The sequence below is a fragment of the Lynx rufus genome, unplaced genomic scaffold, assembly GCF_022079265.1.
Source record: "Lynx rufus isolate CCGP_SWC_20201006 ecotype Redwood Valley unplaced genomic scaffold, mLynRuf1.p SCAF_13, whole genome shotgun sequence".
NCBI classification, from domain to species: Eukaryota; Metazoa; Chordata; class Mammalia; order Carnivora; family Felidae; genus Lynx; species Lynx rufus.
In genome coordinates this window covers 40,420,624-40,443,963 of record NW_025814827.1, presented here as the reverse complement: position 1 = coordinate 40,443,963, position 23,340 = coordinate 40,420,624, and the positions used below count along the sequence as shown (strand labels likewise).

Genomic DNA, 23,340 nt, shown 5'->3' with positions numbered 1-23,340 from the left:
TAACAGACACAGATAAAACCTGGATGCCCATCCCACAGCACCAAGGGGAGGCAAAAATGACATTCCAGTATCCCACAGTGAGTGAGCCACTACCTATAAGCACTTAGCTTTCAGCATAAGGAATCTCAATAGCCACAGAGTTCCAAGATGTATGGAAAACAATGAGCTTCAAGTGCATGATGACCCATTAGTCTTCAAATAAATTCTGAGCCTTAATTCAAAAAACACACTAGGAGCAGGACTCTAGTCTGAGGTTTACTTGTACGAAGAAAGCAAAATTTGTAAATTTGTTATCACTTTGGGTAAAAAAAATTCTCTAGGCCAGTCTGATCTCAGGAGACATATGGACTTAATATATGTTCAATGTCTGCATCAGGACTTACAAAAAAAAAAAAAAATCACACAGCTGTATCATACTAGGGACTACTGAAGTATTCTGGGTGTTGACTTAACAGTAAAAAAGAGAAACATGCCAAAGGAGAAAGGGCTGTTTATCAATGTATTTTGTACAGGGACAGTGTGATATTCCATTGTTCACTTTTTTTTAACCAGGCGAGGCAAGTTCTTCTTAAACTTTCCTTGAATATTCACAAATCCTTCCCCAATTTTCCTCTACCTTACTATACTAAGAGTGTCACTTATACAACCTCTTTTGCATTAAAATGATTCATGATATACTGTAGGGGAAATCTTAACAGCCAATTTATTTCAAAAAATTAAAATCTTCCATGATCATGCTCTTGATTAACCTCTCAGTCATCTCATGATGGTGAGGCCACGCCCCATTTGGATCTATCCTTTGCAGTCTTCAGGCTCCTCCAATCAATATTCTATTCACACAGAAAATCGCCAAGTGCTGGTGCATTATGGCTCTTCCTAATTGAAATCTATGAGGGCAATATTCAGGAAAGAAGGGTCATGAGGAGGATCACTTATGCTCTCAGGGCTGAAGTGGGCTTCTCACCAGGGGATGCTGAGAGGGCATTTTCTGCAGGGCCAGATGACTCAGGTGATGAGCTTTCCAGGCTAAATTACAAGGGCACTCAAAACTTCGATAAGGACCTTTATTATGTGATTTGCAAACACTCTTTAATTAATCTCCACAAGTTGTCTGTTGGGACTGGGAAATAATTTTATTCCTCCAGTGAAAACGAAAAATATGGAGAAGAGTCAGTCAAGACTCTTCCTTCAAGAAGACTGAACCCCAGTTTCTTGATTTCTTACAGAAAGGCAGTAACAACAGACTCAGGGTGGTGAGTTAGTTTCGGTGTAAAAGAAGAGGGCTAAGCATAGCCTGCCTTTTTAAAGCCTTCCATGAGTTGCGGACAGAGTTAAAAATCTGTCATTTCCTGACTATTCGGCTACAACACGATGCCTTCTAAAACTGGAGCATTGCCTTGACACCCTTAGGTTTCCCTCTATTTTCAAACATGTCATCATAGAAGGGCATTCCTAGTTTGAAACTACTGGGCTCAAGATTAAAAATCGGATTAAAGCCACGGTAGGAGTATTTCTTTAAAATTCTGATCTTGCTGTAAGGTGCCAAAATGTAATATGATAACCTACAGGGTCACTGGCATTTGATTATTCTGCTCAGCTGCAATACTACCCATGGATAAGGTAAGGCCAGTATATTAATTCTGTAACTTGAAAGGTGCATTGACTTTGCCGGCTCCAAGAAATAGGATATGTTGAACAAACTTTGAGGATCTTACTTCCAAGGGAAGAATAAAACACTGAGAACATTTTGTTATTGTGAAATGGCCCTGCAAAAACACAAGTAGAAACAAATGACCAAACACACTTTTACTATGGAGAAAGTCCTTCTTCCACCTGTCTGGAGAGATAGTAACAGTATCACCTTCTTGGCAAATAATCTCTTCCAAGACTGAAGTGGCTGGGACCTATACACTGATAACTAGTAACCATAAATGAAAATGAGAAGTCAGCAGGAGAGGAAAAGTACATATCCAAATCCTGCATGCATAAGTACTAAAACAATGGTGGGCTCTAAAGGATTAAAAGATGTTGTCAGGAATGTCCGTGTAATCAGGAATCAGGACAGAAAATAATCCACACCCACATCAGAGAAAGACATTCAGGTGGACTAAAATAATGCTAGCTGTGTAGCAAGGCATTAGGTAGGAGCTGGGAAGCAGCAGAAAATGTCAATATATACAGCTCAAGACGGACTGGAAGGCTGAGGGCTGAACGCATATTAAAAAAAGCACACCTTCTTCGATGCTACTTCCTGAGCACGTGGGATGTACATTCCAGAGTGTTTGCATAAAAGAGGCATCCACTTGTATGTTCCCATTTGATACGGAGAGATGCTGCAGCAGAAACAGAAATGAGACATCCTTTAAATAACCAGCCTGGTCCTGGCAGAAGCAGCTCACCTAAAACCGCAAGGATTGAGTTAAAGAATCTCACTGTCATCAGGCTCTTTCTGCATAGCCTGTGGGAGACTGCTACGCCCAATCCAGAAGCATGCTTCAAAGGGGGACACTTCCTTCAGGGAAGAGGAAGTTTTCTGCCACAGAGGAGGCAGACAAGTGTTGACTTCATCCCCTCAGCTGGATCCCCGATTCAATAGGAAGTCATAAAATGTCTGTTCTCGCTGGGAGAAGAGAATTCACAAATGGGAACAATTACTCCAGCATTTGTTCTAGGCAAAGTAAAATCTGCTGGCAAGATGGGTGCTGAGAAGCTTAAAAACTTATCTCTAGACACTTCTCTGATATTCAGACACCCGAGGGAGCCTAACACTCATCCCCAGGTGCAAAATCTCACCGGCATCTTTCAACCACTGTGACATCCCATTTGCCGAAAGCATTTTAAATTCTCCATTCCTCCAACATAAGCTTATTTTCCTAGATCCTGTTCTTTTTGGCTGGTTCACTGGACAAGAACTAAACCACGTGAGAAATTCAGAGTAATAGTAGCTCACGTTGGTTTTCTCAGAAAGTGCTCAGGGTATTTTGGCAGAATTCGATGGGTCCAGTATCTTACTCTGAAAGGATAACGAACAGTTAAATTCCAGGCCCCATGAGAACGTGACAAGGGAGAGAATCCAACCACCTCTCCAGTACACCACGTAAAAGTTTCTTAACCTACCCATCCTATTGTGGCTCAGTTCGCCTTGGCCATTAGTTCCTAAAGGAAAATATTCTAGAAATGAAAAGATGCCTGGTAGGAAGTACTTACAAGGTATCTTTCAGAGGACACGCTGACGAGGATGAGGTCATCACCAATTCGAACTTTCTCTCCCTCGGATCTCTGTTTGGAAGCAGGATGTATGGTCCACCAACAGGCTTCTCCTACATAAATGCTCCTTGAGTTAGTCATTGCTTCATGGAAACCAGTGTCCCTAAGTCAGTCCCTCATTCTCCTTTCTCCTGAGAACAATCCCTCAAGCACACATGTGCACACATATACAAACTCCAGACCTCAATTTCTATTTAGCCCCATACCTGCTCGACTGTCTTATCATTTTCATTTTTTCCAGTGACAGGAAAACAGAGTTTAGGAGAGAGTATTGGAATCCAGAAACTACAGAAGCTTTTGAGTATTTTTAATACATATAGAAAAATGTTTTCATCATAGGTCCTTACAAATCTTTAAGAACTGACTTCATGGGTCTACTGACTACTTATACACTTTTATTTTTTGCCATACTCTCCCTGAAATTCTACTGAAACGTGAGTAATTCTACTTAAAACATCAGAGATTTTCAAAAGGCCTGAATCTACAAAGACTCAGACAACAGGTGAGAAGTTCATAGCAAAGAAGCGAAATGGACAATTTGGCAAAAGGAAAGCAGACAGATGCTTTCAGCATAGACAAGCTAACACCCAAGTCCTCAAGTAAGAAAAGGGAGAAGTTGATCTCAAGAAATAAGGTCATCCCTGCTTCGAATTTCTCAGGAAGTCTCTGGAATGGGAGATAAGTTACTTGTGAAGGTAGCAACAGAAGATGGGCTTGAAAGCAGGAGAATTGGCTAAAAGCTATAAAGGAACTTTTATCACCTGGCATCCTTCTCTATACTCAGCACAGCCAGATGACCCCTCCTTCTCTACCCTACAGAAGATTAAGAGTTAAATCCATGGAATGACCAACCATCAAAGTTATGGTTTTGTAATATCAAGCACTGTCAAACAAGAAAGTAAAAACTATTGCTAAAAATAGAGAATCGTTAACATTTTATGCCCTGATTAGTAAAGCCCCAGCTCCTTTCCCTGGGCCTCTATTCCTCATACACCAGCTGTGATCCTAAGTCTTCTCCTCACCTCAAATTCAAGGATTCCTCTTTAGGGAAGCCCAACCACCCAAGATAAAAAATACTATTGTCTGGGCATCTCCAGTGAAATGCGTACTCCTTGACAGATTACCGAAAAGTAAGGCTTAACAGATGGCAAGCCACAGCCACACATTCAGGGCTTCCGGTCAGCTTTTACTGCCTTGATCTAAACATGAAAGGACAGCAAGGATCACCTGACATCTGAGCCAAGTCACCAACATGAATGAGAAGAACAAAATAAACACTGGGCAAAGGGACTTGGAGAAAACAAAGATTATGGAGAGCCAAAGAAAACTTTAAAAAATTCATATAATTAATCATATCAGATAAGAAAAAGTTTCATTCATGAAATGGCAATGAAAGTGTCCAGGAATGATCCCTTTGGAGAAAAACCCTTGTATCCTCAAAGAGAGAGAAAGAAACAAGAGACTTATAGGATAAAGCTGAAAAACTTTCCCAAAAATAATGAAGAGAGGGGCACCTGGGTGGCTCAGTCAGTTAAGCATCCGACTTTGGCTCAGGTCATGATCTCGTGGTTCACGAGTTTGAGCCCCGTGTTGGGCTCTGTGCTGACTGCTCAGAGCCTGGAGTCTGCTTCAGATTCTGTGTCTCCCCCTCTCTACCCCTCCCCTGTGCATGCTCTGTCTCTCTCAATGATAAATGTTTGAACATTTTTAAAAAAAAGAATGAAGAGAAACATTAGAAATAGGAGTAAAGAGATAATCAGAAAACCAATCTAGCGGATTTTCAGAAAGCAGGAACAGAGAAAACAAAGTGAGGAATTAATGAAGAAATAGTATTAAACATTCCCCAAAGCTGGAAGGCAAGCATTAAGACTGAAAAAGCCCACAGAGTCCCTACCACAGTGAAGAGAGACCCACAAAAGGGTCCATTCTTGTGAGACTTGGAACAAAAAGGATCCATGCCCAAACACATCACTATGGAATTTTAGACAGAAGGGCAAAACAGAAGATTTAAGTAGCGCTCAGAAAATATAAACAGGTCATACACAAAGGATTGGGAATCTGAATGTAGGTATCTCAGTAGTCAGGCCTTAAGCTAGAAGAAAATGAAGAAAGCCTTCGAGATGCAGAGGAAAAATTTAGTTCCAATGTAGAATACTATGAATTACTTGTGAAGCATGATTTAAACTTCTTAGATGATGATTTACCTCCCATGGATCTTTTCTGTAAAAGCTACTGGATAATGGGCTCCACCAAAGTGACGTGGTAAACCAATGAGGGAGAAAAACATGAGATCCAGGAAACATGGAATCTAGGAGAGAGGCCAAGGACATCTCCTAGATGACGGTGGATGTTTCTATAAGAGGACACTGATAGAACAGCCAATATGATTGAATCCCATCAGGGGAAAGTTTCAGTTCTATAGAACAGTTTGAAATGAATGAGCGATTGGGTTACAGAAAATAAAGCAAACGATTCTCTCAAAAAGCCTAAAGTCATTCTACCAATGTCAGCAGAATGAATGTATAGGACTTTTCTGATTACATGCTCTAAGACTGACAGCTGGTTTATATATAGTGGTCAACTTACAATCAGTGAGTGTGGCATTTCACTCATTTTGTAATCATCAGCAAAGGTTGACAATACCTTAGAGGAAATTATATTTTAAGAATAACACTTTAGCTGAAAACAAAGCAACCTCAAATCAAATGCAAGTATTATCTCATTTTAAGAGAAAAAGCATCATGGAGCCCACTCTTGTGCTTTGTACAAAAATGAGAAGTGGAGAGGCAGGGCTTCTCCTCAGGAATTCTCAGACATCCCTGAGCACAATGCAGAGATGGCAGGCACACATCGTTAAAACTTCATTTTTTTTTTCCTAGATCATCTATAAAATCAGACAATCTGGATCATTCCCTTATGAACTGACACAATTTTGGAACAACATGTAATTTTGCCCTTTGGCTACCCAACAATGGAACTTCCTGTCATGGTATGAAAGATTGTATTCAAATTAGACTCTTCCTGCAGTGTGATCTAGGATCTTTTCTCTTCTCTGGCCTTTGTTCCAGCCTTTTTCCAGGCCTGGGGTTTCTGCTTTAGAGCAGGTTCTACCCAACCTTCTTCCAGCAAATTCTCATTCAGTTTGAGCTAACCTGAAGTAATTTCTGCCATTTGCAACCAAGAATCCTGATTGATACACAGCCCAACCTGTAAGTGGAGCAGATATTCCATATACATTGTCCTTGAAGGATGGTCATATTACCTATGAATATTTCCAGCCACACCGAGCACCCTACATCCCAGGGCCAGCTGCTATGGTGGTGGATAATTGCAGATATGGCAAAGTAGTTTTTTTCATTGGGGTGAAATGTGTTTCCTTTCAACTTCTATCCCATTGCTCCACTGGTCTATGGAATAACCCACAGCAAGTCAGACCCTTCTGTGACACCGTAACTATTAAGTATGTATAGTTATGTTGGTCCTCTCTTCTTCATTTCTGGTTTCCAGGGAGAATCTGCATCATGGTCACCACCTTTCTTAGCATCCACCTCCTGACTGTCAGCATTTTTGACTGACCTCAAAACAAAACAAAACACAAGCCAATGTTTCCCAAAGTATGTGACTGTGGCGAAAGCATTATGTTGTCCTTCATTCTTAGTTACTATGTCTCCATCACACGTTGTTTCTTTCTTATTCCCCTAAATTTTATCAGACCTATTTCTTGACCCCACTGGTTGCTTGGTTTGGAATCCCCAATGAAGAACTTATTATTCAGTATCCTTCTCAAAAGCCCTTAGCCCAAGACCCAAGTGAACAGGAGATCTGGGAACGTTGACTTACCTGTGGCATGTTCCCGTAGACCTACATCAAAGGCAAGTTTATCTGTCTGGGATCTTGATGTGGTCAAACATGTTAGATACTGTGAAACAAGAGCAGATGCTAGTGAAGTCATACTCTTCTATCAGGTCTTGGCATCTCACCACTAGTTGGCTTCCAGTTGTCAATTTCAATACTGAGCTACTGTATAAAGGGCTCATTTACTGTATTCAATGGTATAACACATTTGAGATATACTTTTAATAGTATATTTAAAATCTCAAAGATGTTCTTCTCTGGTGACCCAGTGATTTAACTTCTAGGACTATATGCTACAGATATAAGTTTGAAATTAATATTTCAAACAGATTTAATATGCTTTAGTTCAAAGATACTGAGAAACTTTTAAATTGGAGACAATATAAATGGAACGTCTACAACCAACAATAATGCAAAAGTTAATAAACTTTGGTCCTTCATTTTATGAAATATGTTACCATTAAGAGTATTTATCCAGAGTGTGTAATAGCATGGAACATATGCAAAACAGCACAATTAACAGGTACACAAAACTTAAATGTCTGGCAAGTAGGCTAACAGGAATTACACCAAAATGATACCTGAAGTTCTCTTTGGACAGTGAGATGGACCATGATGATTCCCCTACTTGTATTTATTTTGGTTTTCCAACTTTCTATGAGCTTCAGGACTTCTCAATGTGTATGGGATCCCCTCCCCCCCAGCCCCCCCGCCACTGATTATAAAAATGCATGTGCATGTAAAACTTAACATTGATATTTAAAATAATAATGGAAAAAAGCCATGGCCTGTTCCTTGCCCCCTTTACTGGCAGGCACAGTGACTGATCTTAGAATCAAACTGGTTGGCAGATATGCACTTGAAATGTGGTTTCTGAGTTCTACTTCTACTTCTCCGCAACAGATAAATGGAGAATCATTGCATTGTCCAAAATCCTATGTCACAGGCTTCATTCTCAGAGCTACTCCTAAAAAGAACTAGCTAGTAGAGAGTTTATGTTAACTGTGAATCCAAATTTTTCTGGGCCTGGGGGACAGTAAATATAATAATAAATCACATAATCCTTCACATCTCTACCGTGCTTTTAGCCCAAGTTGTCAAAGCCACGAGAGGCGTGCTGTTTGAGGTTTTGTTTAGTCTGTTCAGGTAGGAAAAGAGAGGTATTAAGGTTTTATTTACCCTATGGATAAGCACCAGGTTCTGAAAGATACATGATCCCATCTCAGTTCTAGACATCATCAGGATACAAAGTTTCCCCACTCTCTAAATGTCCCCATCTCCTGCTCCTATAACCTTCCATTTGGTCACTTTTGTTCTCTGTCCTCTGCCATGAAAGACTATAACAGAAGAATGTTCAGGCTGAAAAGGTCAACTTCTTACCAGTCCTCAGGAAGAAAAAAAAAAAAAAAAAGCCGCCATAAATAAATTATTTAAGAGCCAGCTGCAGCTCCTGCTGCCAATCTGACAGTTCAAGCTTTGAGATGAACTGTGAGCATACTGCAGGTGTAAATGTGTGAAAACGAAGTCTTGAATTAATGTAACATTTTCCACTTGGGCCAGAGAAAGAAGACGAACCTCCCTTACACTGATACAAGTGACGATGAGCAATACAGGGATGGAAGCAAGCAGGATTAGAGATGGCACGTGTTACATTCGACTGAGATCACCATAGTCTCCTTAACGTGCCCTGCAAAAGTTCTACAGTATCCAGATTTTTCTAATTATATTTACTTAAAACTTGAACACTTTTTCTCATGTTACACTGAGTTAGCACCATTTTGGTTAGTTCCGGTTCCAGACCCCTAATTAGTTACAGCTCAATGAGCTTTCTGTGACGGCTTTGCTCCTTATCTTCCTACAGCCTCTGGATTAACATAATACCTTCCAATTATTCCAGGACTGAAGGCAATGGATACCATCCCATTTCCATTAGCTAGCAGAAGAGTAGAAATTTCATAAAAATCTCATTTGATTTTTCTTCTCTGTTGGTTATCCTTATATGCTTAACGAATTATTTCATGGTTTATTTCCTCATCAGTTGAACAAATATTTATTGAGCATCTAGTATGAGGTACTGTCCTTGATAGGGTTAGGTTTAGTTAAATTAAAAAAAAAGACAAGGTCCTTTTTCTTCCCAGAGTGGGGAGGAGAGTGGTTAGACATTAGGCAAATCCCTAATTGCAAAATGAGTAAGTTATATGAAGAAAATGCAAAGCAATAATGTTTACATTCCAAATTACTTGTGTGTTAACATAATCTAGATGCTTGTTGGTTTCCTATACTTCCTCCCTTCTTCATCTTTTTCCTCCTCCTCGAATGGTGAAAGCGGACATCCAGATGTGCTTACCATTCCGCTGAAGGAGTGCCGCAGGAGAATCGCGTGGCCATATAGCAGGGTCCTGTGGCCACCCCCTTGTGCTGCCTGTGGGGAAGGACAAGGAAAAATGTCAGCACGGGCCGCTTGTGGCCCCCTCTAGAGCAAAGCAGGACAAGAATTCTGAAAGACAGACTACAAAGGAAAGACCCATTGCAAAGCTCCCCAAGAATTCATTCTAGAAGCGAGTGGCCAGCCTATGGGCAAGGGGGAGACTGGTGACCACAGCCATGCAACATCCTTGGGAGAGGGTGTGTAGGGCCAAATCTGTTCTTAGAAAAGTCCCCTGCCCAGGATGAGCAGAAACCCGAGCTGTTCTACCAGAGAAGCGTGTAAATGAGATAGGTACTGCTTACCTTCCTTTGAAACTTCTCAGAAGCATTCGAGAGTGAGAGAGAGAAACAAATGTAACTATAGCCTAGCGACAGAAAGGCAGCTTGGGGGACAGGCATATGGTCACATTCTGTGCCCTGTGGTCTTTTCCCTTCAAGGCATGTGGCCTTCTGCACCATCACTTAAAGGGGTCCTATTTACCCAGATCTCACCATTGCAGACAGCTCTGAAATGCAGGACACTTTCAAAGGGCAACCAGCAGTGCAGAAATGGACCCATCAGCTGCAGGACCATCTCGGTACCTTCTCTGTCACCCCAGGTAGCTCCACTTTGGCTGTTCACTCAGTGGCAACCCACCCAGTGGGAGACGCACAAGCAAAGAGACAACTCAACATAAAGCTGCTGTGTCTGCTTCTTTTTCCCTTCATCTGTCTGATTCACCCACCATGGTCTGAACCCAACAGTACATGATAGGAGACAAAACTATTATTTATTGTCGTTATTCCTGAGTTGGTAACATGACAACATTGAAATCCACAAAGAAGTCCTAGAATTTGTTGGTATCCGCTTTTTCGACCTTTTGCCTAAATCCCTTCCCCATCCTATTACCCTGCCCTGAGACACAAATAATTTTGATCACACATACCCCTTAGGAAAAGATGTTTCAGCATAGGACCCCATCCCTAAATATGCACAAAAAACATCCAAAGCCTGAGATGAAAGTTAATCCTAACGAGAAATTCTAACATTTTCCTTCTATATGCCAAGAGCACCTCTTAGGCACCGAATATTATTTAGACCTGCATACCAGCAACCACAGGGGCTAGTGTGAGGTGTGGTCCTCTCCTGTGCCTCCCCTCCCTCAGAGCAATGAGCAAAGAAGGCAAAAGCCAGTGGTATGGAGAGAAGGCACAGGTCTGAATAATAAGGTCTGGAGTAATTTTATTTCAACTCTATTTGGATTAAAAGAATCGCTCTGTTGAAGAGATAACTTTTCATGTCATACCAGGAGCCTAAAGAAAAGAAAAATGATAGACGGGGTATCATGTTTTTTAAAAAGCTGATAAGTATATAAAAAGGTGGCTGCACTTTCCTCACAGCTGCAGAGATATTTAAGGGCTCCCCAGACCTTAATACGGTAGAGCAACGAAATGTTCTTTGTACTATTTCCGAATTGCTCAAAATCATTCGAACTAACTTTAGTTGCTGTATTTCCAAATGCGTCAACAGCTACGTTAAAAGGAGTCACACCCAATCATTTCCACAGCCTGTCCATCTGCTATTTTCCCTATTTTCCCTCCTGAACCAGTCCGATGTCTCAAACCGAACTACTGACGAAATGACATGTCCTGGTGTTAACTGTGGGTCACACCTTTGTCTTTGTTCCCATCGACTCAGTGAAGCATCTTAAAAGGAGCCCAGTGTTGCTGACCACAAAAAGTGGCACCCAAGAGCGTGTGTTCCCCCTCTTCTCTGGCACTGCTGCAAACATCTCCTGGCCCTCACAGCCTTTATTATGGCACCAACAGAAAAGCAGAGAGATGAAGCACAAGTGTCCCACTGGGACTGAATGGGGCAGCACCATGAAGAACACAGGAGGCTTCGCATCCCGATGCCTCCCTCTGCCACGGCAGTGCCTCGTTACACTGGTGGGCATCATCGATGGGTTATAGCAGAAGCTGCTGGACACTATTCCTCTGTGCTTGCTCTACCAGGCCTGGGGTGGAACCTGGGAACTGGCGCTTCTAACAAGCTCCAGGGGACAGGACCCTCATGTTGCTGGTCCGGGGATGACATTTTGAGGGCCACTGCCTAAGGAATGATCAAGCTTCAGTGCTTGCCAGAGTAGAGGCAGAGGCTTTGACAATCATCATCCCGGGGAGAGCTCCTATGGGTACACACCATGGGTAGGAACTTTCCAGAACATCGTGGCTTGTCATCAGGATTTTTCCAGGGAGGAATGATTGCCCCCACTGACAATGTGAGGAGTTTGACCATATATCCTTAGGCTGGATGTGGCTGGTGGTGGTAGCGGTGGGAAGTGACCTCACGGTCAATTCCAGAACATGAGCCTATTTTGCTCTAGTTTTTATAATATATTCATTTGCCTACCGTATACAAAACCAGTGTAAAAAGCAACCAGGAAAGCAGGAGAGAAAGATACTTCCTTAGCTCTTAAAGGAAGGTGAATTGATACAGCAGGGATTTAAGGAGCCCTGAGCATACAGCAGGCACAGAACTATCCAAGGTGTTATACACGAACTATCTCATTTTAGACTTGCAATTAGTGCTGTGAAGTAACTGTAGTCATTATCTCTATTTTTCAGCAATGCAAACTGAGGCTTTAAAAGGTGAAGTAACATGCTCCACGTCATACAGGTTCCAAATACAGAGTTGGGATTTCACCGTATGCCATGTTGTCTCCATCTTGGTAGTCTGGTCTAGAAAGACTCGTGTAAAAAAAAAAAAACAAAAAACAAAACCATGTTGCAAATAGGAAACAAGCTGCCTGTTTAAAGAGGTGAAGACAAGGCGCATTGGAATAGACTCAAAGGGTAAGAAGGGTGTTGAGGGATAGCATTATTGAAAAGGTAGACCCTAACAGGTCAGAGTGTTGACAACCAATGAGGCTAAGAACGAGGCACACACACGAGCAGAGGCCTGTTGGTGGAAAGTATGAAGTGCACACGGGGACCAACAGATGATTCACTGATTCGTTTTGGGGTCAGGTGAAATGAAAGGGAACACCTGGAAAAAAATGACGGCACAGGTACAGGGCAGTCAGATTATGGGCAGCCATGACTGTTCTACTGCTAATGGGACGCTGGTGTAGTTTTTTATTTTTGTTTTTTTTTTTTAACTGGTGTAGGTTTTTAAAAGCAGAGGGTCACTGTCAAAAGCGTACCTTAGGAAGGTAACCCTGATTGCACAGTGGTGGAAGAGCTGGAGGCATCAAACCCTGGGACAGAAAAGATCATTCATTCATTCAGTTCCTATGACAACAGTAGAGTGTGGAACCAAACATCTTGGCGTCACCCCTTACTCGCTTCTCCCTCTCATACTCCACAGTCAAGCCACCTCTGGTGCCATCTCTGAAATACATTCTACACCCAAGTTCTATACCCTGCTGCCAACACCAAGGACGCAGTATCCACCTCCTGCCAGGCTGCCTGGTACACACCAGGACGGTAATAATGGTGCCCTAACTATGTTTCCTGCTGCAGCCACACCCCCACCCCCACCCCCTTTTATAGTCTGAGCCAACATGGCAGCCGGAGCCATCCTTTTAAAACTCTGTTACATCGTGTTACTTTCTCGCCCAACTTTCCCACAGGCACCCCTTCCCATCCACTGTGGCTCCGTTTCACACCTACAAGTGCAATGTCCTCACCATGGTCTCCAAGACCCTGCATCAGGACTTGGCAAATCTTCCCCATAAAAGACCAGACAGGGGGCACCTGGGTGGCTCAGTCAGTTAAGCGTCCATCTTCAGCTCAGGTCACAATCTTGCCGTGTGTGGGTTCCAATCCCTCATGGGGTTCTCTGCACTAAGTTCAGAGCCCACTTTGGATCTTCTGTCCCACCCCCACCCCCCGCTCCTCTGCCTGCCAACCCCCCCTGTGTCAAAAATAAACATTTTTTTTTTAAAGAAAAAAAAGACAAGACAGTAAATACTTTAGGCTTTCCAGGACACATATGGTCTCTGTCATATAGTCCTTTTTAATTTCAACCAACTTTTTCAAAACCGAAACCATTCTTACCTAGAGGGCTACCCATAAACAAGCCACAGCCTGGATATGGCTGCTGGCCTTGGTAGCTGATCCCTGTCGTCCTTGATCTGGATCCTTTCTACCTCTCTGACATCACGAGCGTGCTCTCCATCACTCCCTCTGCTCTAACCACACAGGCCCCTGCTCTGTTCTTCAGACAAGTATGCTGCTCCCTCCTACCCACAGGGTCTTGGCACATGTGTTCCCCTCTGCCTGGAATGCTCTCCCTCTAATATTCCTGTGGCTCATTCCCAGGCTTCATTCAGTTCTGCGCTCACATTTCTCATTTGGAGAAGCCTTCCCTGATCACCCTTCCTAAAGGAAAAATCACCCTTACTCTGTCGTAGTTTGCTGTCTCATTTCTTGAGGCACGTATTATTAGCTGATATGAATGCACGTTATTTCTGATATGTATCTATCCTCCTCTACTCCCCAGGATATAAGCTTCATGAGTCTGTTGTATTCTCTGCCACAACAGCACTTTTATCAGTGCCGGGCAAACAGTAGGCACTCGTTCATATTTCCTGAAGAAATAAATAATAATTACATCAAGTGGTCCTTTTGTCTCCCTTTTATGGATGGGAAAAGATAAACTTTCCCATAATTGGCTTGTAAGAGGTGAGTGGGGATTTGAACTTGGATCCAACTACAAACTCTACTAACTCTTTCCACAGTCTGACTCTACTTTCGGACTAACATTCCAGGAAGGATGTATTACGGTACACAGAAGACTGCATGAACCTGCTCACAGGGGATTCAGACCGTAAGACTCTGAGGCAGCATTGGGATGGCAGTCCTGTCCCTCCATGAGTGGCCTTAGCTGTCCCCAACGGCAGGAGGAGACTATGTGGTACCAACTCATAGCACGGGGGTGGGGCAGGGTAAACCTGGGAAAGGGTCCTGATGCCACATCCAGAGGAAAAATACTCCACTAGATCATTAATTCAATTGTCTTGCTTGTATTTCTTTTAAGTTTGTTTATTTATTCTGAGAGAGACAGACACAGTGCAAGTCGAGGGGCGGGGGGAGGGGGCTGAGAGAGAGGGAGAGAGAGAATCCCGACCAGGCTCCATACTACCAGCACAGAGCCCGATGCGGGGCTCGAACCCACGAAGCTGTGAGATCATGACTGTGCCCAAACTAAGAGTTGGAGGCTCAAGCAACTGAAACCCCCAGGTGCCCCTTCTTGCTTGTAATTTTAAACTTAACTACATTACTGACATTTCTTTTGGTGGATACCAGAAAACACTGCCTCCCAGTGAGATAAACCTGTTATGGCCACAGAGGGGGAACAGTGATTCTCTCTAGCCACACGTAAGTATCTCAAGATATTTTAAGCGATCTTCTTTTCCAATCTGGAACCCCAAGTTCCTCTTTGGGGACACCAGGCTCTGGGTAGGCTCCTTGGTGAATGTCACAGAACACATGAAGGCTTCAGTTGCCACCTTCCTGGGAAGTTTGTAGGGCATGAGATCATCTGTTGGATGTGACTGTGCACGCTTTCATTTTCCTTTTCTTCTCTATCCCACTCTGTTCTACTTTTAGGCTATCAAAGAAAGAAAGAAGCCTTTCTAGAAGGTCACAGAGCAATAGTTCCTGGACAGACTGGAGGCCCCCCACAGTGCCCAGGACGATTACATTTCCTCAGATACAACTGACAACTAATAATGATGCCATATAAGTAAAAACAAACCAACCAAACACCCCATTAACCTAACAGTACCCCTAACAGTACAAACGAAAGCAGGTAACTCAGTACTTTCAGTAAGAAAACATTAAAGATTCTATTCACAACTGATAAAAAAAAAGTAATAAATTTTTCAGGAATTTACTTAGAGGAGTTAAACCTTTAGAATGAAACCACAAACCTTTATTCTATAAAATGTAATTTGATTTGGTGAAATATTAAGGTGTACAAGGAGAATACCAATATTGGTAAATGCCTGTTCTTCTAAACTTAACTTACGGATCTAATGCAGTTTTAATAATTCTAATGGAATATTTTGGAATTCAGCAGAGTTGCTAAAAATTCACCAGGAAATAGAAGCAGTAAGAAATTTTTATTCTCGGGCACCTGGGTGGCTCAGTCAGTTAAGCAGCCAACTTCAGCCCGGGTCATAGTCTCATGGTCTGTGGGCTTGAGCCCTGAGTCAGGCTCTTTGCTGACAGCTCAGAGCCTGGAGCCTGTCTCAGATTCTGTGTCTCCCTCTCTCTCTGCCCCTCCCCCACTCACACTCTGTCTCTCAAAAATGACTATTAAAAAAAAATTATTCTGAAAAGGAACTAAGTTTTAGCAAATGTTGTGAAGTAAAATTAATTCATTCTGGTATGGTTCAAAAAGAAGAATGTAGCACAATCTAGGCAGTCCATAAACAAGTACCAAGGATAGCATGTGATAAGACAGATTTTTAGTACAATGGGCAGGGGGAGGCATGATTATTAAACAAATTTCTCTGTGATATGTGAACAGCAAATCAGAAAAGCATTCAGTAAGATCCACAGGAAATATAAAAGATTCTGGATGGATAACAGAATTAAATATTTTATTTTAAAATTAAATTCTAGAACTAGCACATAATAGAATAGTCCACCATTCCTTTACAGAGCTAACATTTATGTATGTTTGAAGTAACAGATGCGCTCAAAGGCAACAAAAAACAGATAAGATTGTACAAAGATGACTGGACTTCAGAACACTGCAAACAGTGAATCGATTTCAGAATACTTTGTATCACTATGACAAATGGGTTAACATCTTGTTGAAATGTAAGAAAAAAACTAAGCCTCAAGTAAAGAAAAAGGCAAAGGAGATGAATAAATGATTCATATCAGGAATAAAGTTAAAATATATGGAAGGGACTTTATCTCTTCTAGTAAGGAAAGGAGTGACAATTAAAGAAAGCATTTTTTAGACATCATTTTATATCAACTAAATTTGTGAAAATGGGGAAAACACAATGCTGTCTGAGCTGCAGTTTAGCTGGTGTGATCCCGTACGAGGGGACACTGGAGCGCAACTCTTGCATGGCAATGTGGTAGTACATAAAAGAGCCATAAAGAGGTCTGTAGCCTTTGCTGTAGTCATTCCACTTCTGGGAGTAATTCAAGACAAGCAAAGAAGTATGCACCCTGTTGTGATAAGAGCATTATAATGGAGGCAAACCAAACACCTGGAAAGAGCCTAAATATCCAAAACAAAAATTGTGTCTCGAAGTCATGGGCTTCTTTAGGAAGTTCTATCCATAGCCATTAAAGAAGACAATCACAGAGGCTCCCAGAAACAGAAAAATGTGTGCAACATGCCGCCTGTGAAAAAGGCAGAATGCAAAATGCCTTCGACTGTTATGCATCTGCAAGAACGATAAAGAATCTAAAAAAAATCAACTAGCCATTTGGTTGGCTGCGGAACCATTTGAGTTCAAATTTTTCACCCTACTAGCCTGACATTTTAATAAAAAACGCATTTGTGTTGGGGGCAAAAACTGTTGCATGTGTTTAAAGACGTGGAATGCTACAAAAGTGTTTTGTCTCCTCATGACAACTTAAGTTGCTCAAGGATGTCATTAGCTTGCCAGAACTTTCCCTGCCTGAAGGGCTGATGGCAACACACAGCAGGGGGCCTTCTTTTTGGCACTAATCCAGAGACTAGCTCTTCCCTGTTGTCAAGTGGAAACACCAGGGAGGAAGTCTTTAGCCAAGACCCCTCTGACTCCCTCCTCATTCCTTCAGGCCCAGGTCCAGACTCCTGAGGAAAAAATCTCTCACCGCAGAAAGTCACTTCTGCTGGGATCCCAAACACACTCGTTCTTCTGACTGCTCTTTGAGGAACCTTCACCTTGGATCCCATCCTGATTCCTGGAGACGTGCTTCCTACACTCTTCCATGCTTCCAAGGCTGCCTCCCCTCCTGCATCAGATTCCAGGCCTACCTTCCCCTATTGTCATAGGCCAGCCCATTACCCACCTCTGACCAAACGCTCAAGTCCTCACTTTTCTAAAAGGGGTGGGCAGAGAGGACTGGGCAATACTTCCAGAGCTCAAAGGACAACAAAGGAACTGATGGGCATTTTCCAACCAGGTCTGAGATTGTAAACTCCTGGTAACAGGGACAATTTTTGCTCTTTAACAATAGTTAAGTAGCCCATTAAAATTTAAAAAGTGTCACCCGGGGATGGGAGGCCACATGCAAAGATTAGTTTGACTTATGCTTTAAAGTCAGAGTTGGAGGGGGGGCACCTGGGCGGCTCAGTTGGTTAAGTGTCCGACTTTGGCTCAGGTCATGATCACACAGTTCATGAGTTCGAGGCCTGTATTGGGCTCTGTGCTAACAACTCACAGCCTGGAGTCTGCTGCAGATTCTGTGTCTCCCTCTCTCTCTGCCCCTCCCCTGTTCATGCTCTGTCTCTCTCTGTCTCAAAAATAGATAAAAACATTAAAAAAAAATTAAAAAAAAAAAGAAAAACCAACATTGGTACCTGTTTTTGCTGACCCAAAGAAATATAAAGGGGATTTTCTATTTCTCACACACATCTACATAGGTTATCACAAACTGTGAGATTATGACCTGAGCTGAAATGAAGAGTCAAGAGTCGGAGGCTTAACCGACTGAGCCACCCAGGCACCCAAAGGGAGCATTCTTTTATTTTGACAACTTGATTTTCTATTTGTAATGGGATGGTGCATATGGACCTGAAACTCCTAGTCAGAGGAGGCTGAACCACTGGCTACAGAAGGCCACACGTCCAGGAAAGAATCACCCTAAGGGGTTTCCCCCATAAGAAATCCTTCACGTGAGTCTGGGGCAACTCAACCAAGACAGCACAGGCCTTTAAGGTAAATGTACTTGAAAAGAAGCCGTACTCTTGGCATTGCTCGTGGGCCTCTCGGGATACCATTAAAAACTGAAATAATGAAACAATTTTAATGAAGTATAGAAAAGAGGAGGAGGGTGTGGCATCTGACAGCCGTACTTCCCCACGTTCAGTGATCATGGCAGTCTCCCCAGTTGCCTTTCCAAAAACACAGGCCCACATGTCAGAGGCTGTGAGGCACAACAGGACCCCCAGAGAAAAGGCTGACTCCGGTTGGCTGAAAGCCAACGGGAGTCACTGCTCCTTCTGCTAATGCTCTTGCGGCAAGGTAAGCAGGGGGACGGGATTCCAGGGAGCTCCGCCTCCCACACCCTCACTGCTTCCCCCTCCCATCACCACGTGTGACAGGACTGAAGAGTGCAATGTCCCAAAAGCTTTGTATAAAACCAGGCTATTGTCCTTTCCTTCACTCTTCAAGTAGGGAGAACACAGTCCATCCCCAGCCACGTACCACGAATGCCAAATTTACCATTCCCACAGTTTATAATTCACTCAATTCAGCCAAGCCCTCCTCTTAGAAGCACACAGAATTATTTTTCTTGAGTAAGAAGATTCTGGAAATCTCATTTTTGTTCAGGTCATTAATTTCCCAGCCACACGGAAGTGTTTCAGGACATAAAGATGAAGGGCCACAGTCTGATTTGAGAACGTTCTGGGTCAGGAGCGCCCTCTCCAGCAATAACCTGTACAGCAGGGAGCTATTCTGTTTCAGCAAAAAGCCCCTCTGACACAGATCTGGCCCAAATCTTGCACATATTTCGGTAAGTGAAGTCTGAGAGATGGCTCACATGACCTAGGGGCTGTGGAGGGGCTTCCATGGTGACCCGGAGTTCATGAGTTCCTACGAGAATTTTTAAACTTCTAAGAAAGAAGAGTCCCTGCATGGTGTACACGTAATCCCTGAACGCACGGCTGAAAAGACCTGAGAAATCTCCTGTTAAGTCTCTAAAAATAAGTTTTTGATCCATGAGAACCTATGTAGATGTGTATAACCATTTCCCTCACTCCCTCCCAATCTGAGGAGTTTGGGAAACAAACCAAATTACTCTGTGAGGTTCCCACCAGGGCTAGGATTTTACAAACACTGATTGTGCAACAGAAAGATAACCATTCTCCACGGAGGAGAAAGAGCCTGTTGTTGAGATGCCTCCAATTCAGCACAGGGTCATTCTAGATACATCTGTGCTTTCCTTTGAACATAGATGTCCAAGGAAACCAGACAGCCAGAATGGCAGCTCTAACACGTGTTTATTTTTATGGTGTCTTTTAAGAGAGCAAATTGACAGGAGGTATCTGTCAGGGTATTACTGACATTTAGATTGATGGCAAGTATACTTTGGAAAGAGGTGAAGCAATCATTTTTTTCTCCGAATTAATGTTTCCCCCTCTATCCCACAGCTGGCTAACACACTTCTAAGAATCTGACATTGCCAAGTTCGTTCTTTACATAAAAGAACCCCAGCAGTTGGATTTGTTTTCCAGTAACTGCTCTGGTTTTTTATTTCAACCACCTACACATCATTCATCAGGCCTCTGATGAAATGGCAGACCAGCGGCCACATAGGGTCAAGACTAAGCACTCTGTCCAATCATTGCCTTTCATCCAAGGTAACATATACTGAGTATTTTCTACCAAGAGTTTAACATCTGAAAGGTCAGATTACCTTGGCATGAAAAATTGAATATGTCTCTAATCTACTATTTCTCCAGGGAAAAAATAGGAATAAGTTTTTTTCACAAAGCCACTGTTGAGTCCTACTGTGTGCAAACATTTCTACCCATGAGGGCTATGAGACAGAAGATGAAATCAATTCTATTTTGCTCTTTGATCCTCCTCCCTTTCTCCTGCACTCCTCAACCTATTTCTTTTCCTCTCTCGGATGCCCTTTCACATATTCCTCATACTGGTCTCATATCTGATCTTGCTGAACAGAGATCAACTCCATCCTGCTCTCTATATCCATACAGCAAGCCCAGGGCCATATATCCAAGCAAAACAAACACACAGCCTGATCTGTTCTTGAAGTATATTAAATGGCCTTGGATGGAGAAGCCAATTCCTAAGAGTTCTGTGTATGTGTGGACCTGTGTGAAGATAGGAAACTAGGTGCCCCTAATACTTGCTATCTGCCCACAGACCATATTCTGCTCTGAGAACCATAGCACAATTCTTCTGAACATCTTACAGACTGATTCCAGACAAGTAGTTCTCAGTCCCACCTATCAATCAGAACCACGGGTAGAGTATTAAAAATGAAACCAAAGCAAGCCAAACAAACCAAAACCCTACAGCATAAAAGATTGGGCCATCCCCTAAGATTCTCATTCGGTAGGTCTGTGATGGCCTGGACTCTCAGGGTGGCTCTGATGCATGGCCAGCTTGGAGAGTCACCCTTCTGGGGTTTCTCAGTCACACTGGAGACTTCTCCTGAGTCATCTGTATGGTATTTACAGTCAGCAAGTACTTCGCTGTTCTCTGAATTGTCTTTCTGGATGAGGGACTGATTTTCCTGTTAGCATTTCTCTAGAACCCCACCGAAGCAAAGAACAAATATGGTTGTTACCCCTTGTCCTTGATAGCTTTAATCAAACTAAAAAGTGCCTCTCTCTGCCTCTTAGCTCTGCTGCCATATATGTGGCAGATGGAAAGACAAAAATCTCTACTATAACATCTCTCTGGGGAGTCCCACTATCATCACCCCCAGATCCACCCATCTTCACCATGTTGCAGGTCAGCTAGATTCTTCCTGATATGCCTCACTCACATTCTGGACCTCCTTCCCCACCAGCCTGGACTCTACTGGGCTTGGAAAAAGATCAAGTTCATGGCAAAGAATAGAACAGGTTAGGGGGAAGTTCTTTTACTTTTCTGCTGTTACTGCTGGGTCACTCCTCTCCCTAGTCAGTCATCTCTGCTCTGTTTTTACTCTGGCTTCTGTGCTTCATTGGTCCCCTGCCCTTAACAGTGCATAGCATCCCGCATCCTTATTTACAACATGCCACTTTTCTGTGTCTGCAAGGTTAATGTCTCTTCGAGGTGTTCTGACTCATGTAACACTTGAGCAGTACTATTCACATGGCTGCTTTCAAAAGCCCGCTTTTCAGAGGTCTAAGTGTTCCTGCCCCCAAGTAGCTCTCTGTCAACGAGAACAAAAAGAAGTCTTCTCCGCTGATCTGTGAATGAAAGCTAGGAATTGGATGGCACAAGCACCACTGGATCTATTTTTCTCCCTATTGTGCAGAGAGTAAATTCATCACACTGACACTGGAAGGATAACCTACGAAGACTGACAAGTAAAACCCAACTTCCCTTGAGCTGCAAGAGAAACTCTATGGGCAAGGGAAAGAAGAGATATTAAAATTAGCAGCAGCCATTTGTCGGAGGAGGGGAGCAGCTCAGAAACATGGAATATGGTCCACAATTTGAAAAATATAACCAAAAAATAAAACTCCAACTTCAGTTGTGCTGACCTTTGCCTCTTTTGATGGCTGGAGAAAAATCCATCAATCAATCATTTCCCAGTGGGTTTGGTAGTTACCCTAATGTGCTGACTTGGTACTCAAAATAACATGACAAGCAACAAAAAATAAAGAAAATAAAGAAAAAAATAAAAAGATCTCATTTTCAATAGCATCAAAAACAATAAAATATTTAGGGTTACGTTTAACCAAGGAGGTGAAAGTTACTTACACTGAGAAGCATATGACATTGATGAAAGAAACCAAAAAAGACACAAACCAGATGTAAAGATGACACCCTGTATTCATGGGTTGGAATAATCCATGTTAAAATGTCTACACTACCCAAAGTCATCTATAGATTCAATGAAATCTCTACTGAGGTTCCAATGACATTTTTCACAAAAGTAGAAAAAACAACTTAAAATTTATATAGACCCACAAAAGGCCCCAAATAGCTAAAGCAATACTGGGAGAGAAAAACAAAGCAGTAGGCAACACACTTCATGATTTCAAGCTTTATTATAAAGATAAAGTAATCACAACAGTATAGTACTGGCATAAAAACAAATACATAAACCAATGGAACAGAATGGAGAGCTCAAAAACAAACCTACGCATATACAGTCAACTAATATTTGTCAAGGGAGCCAAGAATACTTGATGGAGAAAACACAGTCTGTTCAATAAATGATGCTGGAAAAATTGGATATTTAAATGTAAAAGAACAGAACTAGACCCCTATCTTAAACCACTCACAAAAATTAACTTGAGATGGATTAAAGACTTAAATGTAAGACCTGAAACCATACAACTCCTAGAAGAAAACAGAGAAAAGCTCCTTGATATAGATGTTGTCAATGACTTTTTTTTTGATAGGACACCTAAAACACATGCAACAAAATGAAAAAATAGGCAGGACTACATCAAGTTAAAAAATTGCACAGCAAAATAACCAACAAAGTGAAAAGGCAACCTACAGAATGGGAGAAAATACTAACAACTCATGCATCTGATAAGGAGTTAATGTCCAAAATGAATAAGGAACTCAAACTCAGTAGCAGAAAACCCTAAATAATCCAACTAAAAATAAGCAAGGGACCCAGGTATCCTTCCAAAGAAGAGATGAAAATGGCCAAGAGATACATGGAAAGGTGTTCAACATCATTCGTCATCAAGGAAATGAAAATCAAAACCGCAATAAGATGTCATCTTACACCTGTTGGAATGTCTATCATCTCCCCGTACCCACTGAGCACCCCCCAAAAAAGATCAAATGTTGGTGAGGAGGCAGAGAAAATCAGTACCCTTCATGTACTATTGGTAGGAATGCAAATTAGTGCAATCACAGTGGAAAACAGTATGGAGGTTCCCCCAAAAATTTAAAATAGAACAACCATATGATCCATCAG

General features: G+C 42.3%; 1 protein-coding gene across 1 annotated transcript in view; it reads right to left on the bottom strand.

The window, feature by feature from the left end:
* Positions 1-23,340, bottom strand: part of RYR3 (ryanodine receptor 3) — a 365,900-nt gene that overhangs the window by 289,604 nt on the left and 52,956 nt on the right. Inside the window, exons 4-7 of the mRNA XM_047075357.1 lie at positions 9,470-9,544; positions 7,108-7,186; positions 3,208-3,320; positions 2,234-2,333 (exon numbers count right to left, since the gene is read on the bottom strand). Of these exons, the coding sequence (XP_046931313.1) occupies positions 2,234-2,333; positions 3,208-3,320; positions 7,108-7,186; positions 9,470-9,544 (367 nt within the window). The remainder of the gene's footprint in view (positions 1-2,233; positions 2,334-3,207; positions 3,321-7,107; positions 7,187-9,469; positions 9,545-23,340) is intronic.